At 42.5% G+C, this 9,557-nt stretch overlaps 1 protein-coding gene across 1 annotated transcript in view; it reads left to right on the top strand.

Moving 5' to 3' along the window:
- The window catches only part of spock1 (SPARC (osteonectin), cwcv and kazal like domains proteoglycan 1), a gene marked incomplete at both ends in the record, with an annotated part of 56,881 nt that overhangs the window by 26,703 nt on the left and 20,621 nt on the right, over positions 1 to 9,557 (top strand). The window contains 2 exon segments of the mRNA XM_084332114.1: positions 914 to 1,016; positions 4,824 to 4,944. Coding sequence (XP_084188240.1) covers positions 914 to 1,016; positions 4,824 to 4,944 — 224 coding nt within the window.

Raw genomic sequence — 9,557 nt, 5'->3', positions numbered from 1 at the left:
AAACAAGACAAACGTCTTTCTCTGGTCTGCATCTGTATTGAGCCGTACTGTATTGTACCCATTCTGCAATCTGTTAAATAAAGTTTTCATTCATTCATTCATTCACCCATCATCCCTCTCATCCCCTCTTCCCTCCTCTCCTCTCCTCTCCTCTCCTCTCACTCATCATCCCTCTCATCCCCTCTTATCTTCTCTCCTCTCGCTCATCATCCCTCTCATCCCCTCTCCTCTCATTTCACCCATCATCCCTATCATCCCTTCTTCTCTCCTCTCATCTCACTCATCATCCCTCTCATCTTCTCTCCTCTCATCATCCCTCTCATCCCCTCTCCTCTCGCTCATCATCCCTCTCATCCCCTCTTCTCTCCTCTCCTCCATTTCACTCATCATCTCTCTCATCCCCTCTTCTCTTCTCTCCTCTCATCATCCCTCTCATCCATTCTCCTCTCGCTCATCATCCCTCTCATCCCCTCTTCTCTCCTCTCCTCTCGCTCATCATCCCTCTCATCCCCTCTTCTCTCCTCTCCTCCCATTTCACTCATCATCTCTCTCATCCCCTCTTCTATTCTCTCCTCTCGCTCATCATCGCTCTCATCCCCTCTCCTCTCCTCTCACTCATCATCCCTCTCATCCCCTCTTCTCTCCTATCCTCTTGCTCATCGTCCCTCTCATCCCCTCTTCTCTTCTCTCATTTCACTCATAATTTTTTAAATCAAATTTGTCTTTATTTTACATGAAACAAGACATCACAGGACAGTAACAACAACAACAACAACAACAATAACAATAATGATAAAGACAACTAAATTAAATCAAATTACAGAACACCACCCCGTCAAGCCGCACCCGTCCAAACGATGGATACATATTACTCTATAAAGTGAAACATCCCTCCGCCCCCGTGTCCTGACAGCCTCGGTCCCCACCCCATGAGGACCCCGAATCTGGCCTCCCAGCTAATCAGAAACTCTGACTCCCCAAGACCCCAAACCAGGGGCCCCCACCAGCCCGAGACCGTGACTACCAAACCCACAACATCAAGGGCCCAAAACATCCATATATCTCTTCTCTTTTCATGCTCCTCTCCTCTCTGTTCCTCCTCCACTACCATTAACTCATTCCCGGCCATTCAATTTCCCCATCTAGCTATAGCACGGCCAGGTTTTCATTACATAGTTTCACTGTGCGTCACGTTGTTTGTAGAGCTAAATCGATATTTTATATTATAGCTATGGATACAATACCATGGTTATTTGACAGTAACTATCTTCCGTTCAAGATGCAAAGAAGAAATTATTTTTCCATCCATATGTTCCCGTTTTATACCGTGGTGAATATGAGTATAATTTCGGAATGATCCGGGCTAATTCCTGGGAGGCTGGTTATAGCCCGCAACGTGTATTATACTAAAACCATTGGCGTTTTGTCCCTACACACGCTACTATTTAAAAATCAAATGCATATGATAGGTATTATGTTTCATCATGAATGCATGAAAGGGGGGGGGGGGGGGGGGGGGCGTTTCTGATTAATTGATTGCCAATAACGGCATTCGTTATTACCACAACACACGCCGATCAGGTGGGTATGAAAACCATGCACGATCAAGCTGAAATTGAGGTCAAATTGTCCTTACCTGTGGTCGGTGGTAATCCAAAAAGAATATTCCAATTATTTGATCGCCATCTGGTAGCTCGTATGTCCATTTGGCCCACGACATAACCCCCCACAACATATGGATCGGGGGTCCCGAAAACTATTCAATGCGATCGGGTGAAGCCCTAGGTTTCCCATTACTAGAAAAGAGCGCCCGGAGACATTTGAGTGTAGCACCCGGTCTGGAACAGGGGTTACTGCACTCTCGAAACAGCCTACTAGCAGGATCTGGCCAGTACTGCACCTTCGGAGTCCCCGTATGCCTTTTACAGGCAACATACAGGTCCCTGACATTGAATAGGATATTAAAATCGAAAAAAGGGAAACCGATCTAAAAACGTATATATACATTTTTGGCCGTTAACACTTTGGTTGCCTTGGGTTAAATTAATGATATACCATAGATTGCCAGCGCTATTTGTCTATGGAGAAAGTCCCCTTCTTTGCAGGGCTATAACTTTTTAAATTCTATTGCTACATTGCCATTATTAGGGCCCATTCAAAGTCCTATATGTATTGTTCATTGTGTAGCAACGTTAAACTTTTTCATTCACATATTCATAGTAAAGTATGGTCTAATGTATAAGTATGTTTTCATCTCTTTCTGCAGCTTTCTCCAGAACGTGATATATAGCCCCAAATGCATTATATTGATGATGAAATACAGTTTGATGGCAATCAGCGCGATATAAAAAATTCCAACTAGACGTACTTCTAGAAGTTACTACACGTCATCTGATGTTGACCGGATGGGCGAGGGGGCGTTTATAATTCCGTGGGCAGCGTTATACCAATCATCTAATGTGGGTCAAATGTTGATAATAGCAGTTAGTATCTAAGCCGGTAACGTTACACGCTAAAACTCACCCCAGTCTCCGCACGCCGTTGGGCGATCATCGTCGAGTAGAAATTTTATCATTATGGGATATATTTTTACCCGGTCCATCTCCAGCTTGTATAATGGTATATACGTCCAAATCATGTTGTTTATCGAGTTATTGCCAATCGATCACCGTGTAGCGTGACGAGCCAGAGTCCCATGAACCATAGCGAGCGCCCGGAAGTACTACGGTCGTCATGACAACCTCTATTCAATATCCTGTGTGGCGATTGCGCCGATCGGCCACCAGATGGCGCTCCTGAACCGCCAGAGAGCTCAGTGGGTCCTGCTGGTGGATCTCAGGCCAGCGGAGGGGGAATATGAATCCGATCGCAGATTTTTGAAATATTGATATAAGGACGCTGTACAGCGTCCCCCGGCAACTTTAGCATGGCCAGCAAAGACGTGAAAAGACGTGTCCCGGCAGTCAAAGTGTTAACCGTTGGCGCCCAATAACAGATTTAACTTCAGTAGACTCACTGTGCAGTACATCAATTCCTACAGTACATCACTTCATACAGCACATCACTTCATATCACTTCCTACAGCACATCACTTTCTATCACTTCCTACATCACATCACATGGGTTAAACTGTATAAGGGGCATTGGCCGGGACTTGGACTCTCTCTTCTGAGCATTCTGACCCTAGATGTATGTTCTGACCTGTAGAGCCGGCATAGAACAAGTTTGGTTGAGATTCACATTCAGTTTTACATGACAGCCTCTGTGTAAAAGTCTCGCCCACATAGGACATTTTTCCATCTTCATCTCATTGGAAGAATCACAAAACATACATATTAATGTATACAATACCTATTTTAGTGACTGTGTGTGTGTGTGTGTGTGTGTGTGTGTGTGTGTGTGTGTGTGTGTGTGTGTGTGTGTGTGTGTGTGTGTGTGTGTGTGTGTGTGTGTGTGTGTGTGTGTGTGTGTGTGTGTGCAGTCTCACACTTACAACCCACTCACAGTCCACATTTCCATAACCATGTCAGTTCTCATTATTTTTTGATTGGATTTCTTTTCCTCCAGTTTTAGTACGTCGGAGTAATTTATTTTCTATTATTTGAGGAGAAATTGGTTCTAGTGACCCTTAGAGACCCACCATAGACCCATTTTTTAAGGGGGGGCAGGGAATCTTTAGGGGGAGATAGCAGGTGAACAGTAGATGCCACATAGAAGTGGTGACATCATCTGAAAGTCATACATTTCTAGTCATACATCTGTAATAAACATTGTGTTTTGGTTTGGCCCCTATTCAAATATTGAAAGCTTAGAACTTAGAGGGCTTAGAACCTTATAAGGGCTTAGAACATTATGATGGAAGCATTATGATGGTCATTCCCATGCTCAAATATGTCTCATACGTTGTATTTTTGGGTCCATACCATTTGTTACACAGATTGTGTGCAAAATGTAAAACATTTTGGCCAATCAAGAATTGATAAACATAGTCAAGAACCCCTCCAAAATATCACATTAAAACACCAAAACATTGAGGAACACCATAGAAAAATATATTTTGTGATTTAGTATCAAAGATTTCTGGAAGAATTGCATTTTTCTGCAATTGGATGGCAAGCACCTCTGTTCTGGAAATTGATCCCTCCTTATGGTCAATATACCCAGGAAAGCTATACATTCTCTGAATGGCCAGGTCTCTAGTTTGTAGTTGTAAAGTTTCATGAGGCTGTTATTATCCACAATAGGTCATTTTATGAGTCTCAGACTTCCAGTCATATCCAATGTATGCAATTCCAAGACTGTCTAGAGACCCCAGTATGCAGACATTTTCAAATACAGCATTGTTAGGCAAAAAAAATAAACTTGCCCAAACCTGCATGGGATTAGTATGAAGTGGGAATGTCTCTAAAGGGGATACTCGAGGGTACCCATAAAACGAACTTTCATTTAGATATCTTGGTGAAAGATCAAGAGATCCCTTTGAAAATGGCTGTGCCATTTGAAGCATTATTTAGCCCCCTTCCTGACAAGCTAGCATGACATTGTTGAGATCTATGGAAGTCTAGTTTCAAATGATACCAGTATCACTCTAGCTTTAAAACTGAGTCCGCTACAGCCTCTGAAAGACAGTAATGTCAGCCAGGGGCACCACCGTTTTTCCTGCTGACTTTCCATTGCTGTGAATGAATTATTGGGTAAATGGCTGTAGATTCTGCCTCAACAAAACCCTCTAAAACCTGTAAAATAAACTATGATTTAGCTTAGATTCCAGGACTGGGAAATTAAGACTTCATCACCCATGGTTCTCTGTGTGTGTTTTGTAGTGTAAGCTGGCGTTCCAGGGCTGTGTCTCTGGGAAGGTGATCTCAGTGAAGTGTGAGGGACTGTGTCCCTGTCTTCCTGGTCAGAAGCTCAACAAACCAACACACAGAACTGACAAGACTGGTGAGTAGATACCTCTCTGTTTAGCTGTCAGTTACAGTCAGTCAGTAAATAAATCAGTTTCGTGGTCGGTGAGTTGTTGGATGGTCTGAACGAATAAGATTCACAACAGCTAGAATAGATGACAATACATGGCACTCTTTGTCGTGTTTCCTAGGATCACCCTCGTGGCAACCCTTGGTCGAACCAAGATGGCGCTGCACTGTCCGGCCGCGTCTCCGTGGGCTCTGTCGCGATTGTGCTTGATTTGGGGGGATTTGTGTTTCATGGTTTACAACAATTGGTGTAACCCTGGGAATGTAAAGAGACTATCGGACCACTGCTCGGCCAACCTGGAGTATATGTGACCCGGCACGATCTTGGTTTAACTGTCACCGGCACCTATAGGTGCCGTTTTGCACTTGCGGCACTTTGGCCTTGTTTTTAAGGTGATCCAATGCTTTTATGCCAATGAACCAATACATTGCTTGAAAGCTAAGATTGTCACTGTTCGATTGATACCCTACTCAAGGTATTAGGTGCTCGCATAAAATAAATAATTTTAATAATATATATTTGTATTTTATATATATTTGTATTATTATATTGTTCACATTTTTTTTATTATAAATAATGTGTAACTATGTGTAACCTTCCAAGATTTTGACTGTACGTTGAAGCGTTTGCTGGGAAGGGGGGGGGGGGGGTAAATGTATCTACTGTATGTTCAAGTTCTATGTATCACAAATACCACCAACCTGGTTGTGTGGCAATAAATTAATCTTGTATCGTGTATCTTGTATCTTGTATTTGGAGACTCCAAGCGGCCATTTTGGAAAAACGCATACCACATACCATTATATAAAGTTTAGTAAAACACTCATTTTCTGTGGTATTGTTATCAACTTTGGACCTGTACTAGATAAGGCTTTAGGCTATGGACTCATTGTGGTTTCCAGGTCATACCTATCAGCTGGAACCTGTAAGAGGCCTCTGTTTGCAAGATAATTCAAATGGCAGTAAAAATAAAAACGTAAAGACTTAAGTTAACTTAACCTCTTAAGCCCGGAGCCCTATTTTCTGAAAATCCGTCTAAAATACATACCTAAGTAAATGGAATATTACTCCACTTCTAAACAGTAGGTTTTTTATTCTTGCCAGAGCTCCGTCATTTTGAAACAGATTTAAAATCGGATGGTTGCTAAATGCTCAAAATAGGGGAGACAAACGAACTGCACTCCAATATATGCCAATAACGTTCAGTTGTATGGTAGATAATCCAGAGTAATAAGACAAATAAAATAAAAAATCAGGAAGTCATTTGCTTGCAAAAAGCTAGAAGCCTTTGGGGAAGTGTAGTTCTAAAAAATTCCAACGCTCATTGAAAGCTCTGGATGTCCTCTTCTCAAAATGACTCAAAATGACTACATTCACCGACGGCCGGTATTTAAAAATGGCAGATTTTCGCGATCACAACACCACATTTCAAATACTAAAACTTCACTAATAACACTTCAACCTATTGGTAAACAAACGTATTGATGAAAATATACATTATAATTGCTGTTGTGACATGGTTATGAATACGTTTGAAAAAAAAACAGATAATTTTGTCAGACAGTCTGGAGAGCTTGATTTATGACGTGATGTCATCTTGGGACCGTTACCGGTCCCGTCGGGCTTAAGAGGTTAAGGAGCTCACGATTCGTCAGAAAATGACAAAATGTTGCGCAACTCATAAATAGGTCGAAAAGGAGATATTGGCAATTTTGACTGCTTTTGTTCTCTATCTGTCTCCTTATTTGCAAATGTAATGGGGAAGTCCGTGGGTATGTCCACAGTCACTGAAACAGGTGTGTTGATGGGTGACTGTGGCAGTGCGGGCTGGTAAGTTAAACTCACTTCCTCATAACAGGGTTAATAGACGCATAGGGACGGTAGTTAGGAGTTAATTCACTTCTTAGTGCAGCGGCCTGTGTCGTCGCCTGCGGATGCGGGAGCCCCCTATTCGACTCCCCCTCGGGACATTCTCATTTAACATCAAACACAACGCAGACCCAGTATGATCCGTCACACAAAACTTAATACGACTTGTAAATATGTAAATTATTGTTACATTGTCCGACAGTATTATTTCCGATGCAGAATAAAGAACTACAGTTACTTATGTCGGAGGGGAGTGGCTAAGTACTTTCGGTCTCAGGTGTCAGAGACGGAGATGCGCAGAAATGACAGCTACCAAATCCATTCTGAGACAACGGACAAGGACCCAGTACTTTGTTAGTGGTGTGGAAATATGCAGAGAAACATTCATATCTTTGGAACCGTTTGTGTTCAATTGTATCTGAATCGGGAGATTATCTTCTCTCCATCAAAATGTAAAGTGTATCTCCCTGTCGCATAAAGGCTGGCTGGCAGTGTGCATAAGGCATATAATAAAGGCATAATGTTTCCTTTCAAAAGAGACCAGACTCATGCATGTGCTATAAGCGGTTCAAGTAATACATCGCTAATTACTTTGGGTATGCAATCATCAGGCGTTTAATGCAAAATGTGCCCTCAGCATAAAGGGGTTAAGAGGTTAAGTCAACACTGGGGCGGCGCTTTCAGAGCTTCACGACAAGGTAAACAAACTCCAAACTGCTAACGTAGATGCTGTGATTATATTGGCTGGGGAATTTAAAAGGGCGAATCTTAAGTGTTATTAGCGAAATATGAGTTTATAAATATCTTGGCGCAACGCATCGGAAGCCGTATGAATTAGAGGCGAGGAAATGACGCGGTCATGAAAAGGTTGGGTTATGGATGTCTAAATTCCCTAAAACTATACTACCCAGCTCACACCAGCCTCTGTCAAAGCTGCTGAAAATATTCTATGCAAAAAAATCTGACGTTATTTTCGTCATCGTATAATTGTTTCTTTACCTTTCTGTGAATGTCTAGAAAAAAACGTGTTGCAATCTGGTGAAAATGGCAGAACTATGGACATAATACTCCATAATACTGTACTTACAGTAGATTTCATTCACAGTATTTCTGGGCGCTGGCATGTTTAATCGAATGTGACTTGGAGTGAAGAGACTTAATTAATCTAAGGTTAATTACGCTCATTGAAGACAAAAATGCCAGTAATTAATTAAAGCTCCTCGTTATCTCAGTCGCTTTTAAATGTTTGACTATCCGTCCCTCTTCTGTCTGTGTTTTCTGTTTGACACACAGTCAACACAAACCTTTCCATTATTTTCTCTCTCTCTCTCTCTCTCTCTCTCTCTCTCTCTCTCTCTCTCTCTCTCTCTCTCTCTCTCTCTCTCTCTCTCTCTCTCTCTCTCTCTCTCTCTCTCTCTCTCTCTCTCACACACTATCTATGTGTGTGTGCTTATGTATCATCATGTGTGGAGGACAGATGAGTTCAGCAGCAGAATTAAGCTCATTAAGGGCTTGTGTCCATAGCGGACGTTTTATGAGTTGTCAGCTCCTTCCTGTCATTCATTTCTATGCTACGCGCGCGACAGGCGCGCTCCTCTTCCCAGCGCCGCGCCTCGCGTTTATGAGCTCTCGGCGGCAGCGCTTTTGGGCGGAGCGCTCCCAGCGCATAAAGTTGAAACTAGTTAAACTTTTTGAAAGGAGCGCGCTCATCAAGGTAATCAACATTGAGGAAGGGGCGGAGCCGCGGCAGTCGCGAGCCCAGGAAAACGCTCTGAGCTTGTTTTTCCTTTTTTTCAAGGCGGTCCGCCTTGAAAAAAAACTCTGCTATGGACACAAGCCCTTAGTCTCTGCTTCTCTACTTTCACATCAATCAGTCATCTATCCTTTCTTCCCTCTCTCTATCGGTAGTAATAATAATAATAAATTGGATTTGAAGAGAGAAGCGCATTTCTCAGACTCAAGGACACTGTACAAGGAGAGAGAAGCTATATAAAAGAAAGGGTAAATAAAATGTTGAGTTAGGACTGGACTAACTCAAATTTTTAAGTCCATGAGGACTGGTTCATCACTCAGGACATGACTAACATCACATCACATCTCTCTCTCTCTCTCTCTCTCTCTCTCTCTCTCTCTCTCTCTCTCTCTCTCTCTCTCTCTCTCTCTCTCTCTCTCCACTCACCTTGACAAGCCGGCGAGCACTGTGAGAGTCATGTTCTTTGACTTCTCCAGTGCTTTTGATACCATACGGCATGGGCTGCTGGGTGAGATGTTGTAGGCCAGGGCTATTCAACTGGCGGCCCGCGGGCCAGATCCGGCCCGCGGGATGATTCTGACCGGCCCGCCAAAGATTACATGATAATAATTTTTTTTTTTTTTTTTTTTTTTACTTTTTTTTTTTCATGTCAACGTTAACACGCACAATTGAGCCAAAAGTCACTCAATTAATGACAGATTTCATTGATAAATTGAGGGAAAACTTTGCAAGTCGATTTGATGAATTTGACATGTCCAGAGAATTGATGCATTTTGTGAGCAACCCATTTGCCAATGTAGCTGCTATTTCCACAAAAGGACAAGAGTTCCTTGCATCACTTCACATTGATGAAGGTCTCCTGCAACTTGAAATAATTGACATGCAAGCATCATCTGCTCTGAAGCAGGCACTTGAGAATGAATCCACCACAACATTTTGGATAAAGTGTATTCATGTC

Source organism: Notolepis coatsorum, assembly GCF_963971535.1.
Source record: "Notolepis coatsorum genome assembly, chromosome: 16".
NCBI lineage: Eukaryota > Metazoa > Chordata > Actinopteri > Aulopiformes > Paralepididae > Notolepis > Notolepis coatsorum.
The sequence above is the reverse complement of the archived record's forward strand: the minus strand, read 5'-3'. Positions and strand labels throughout refer to the sequence as shown.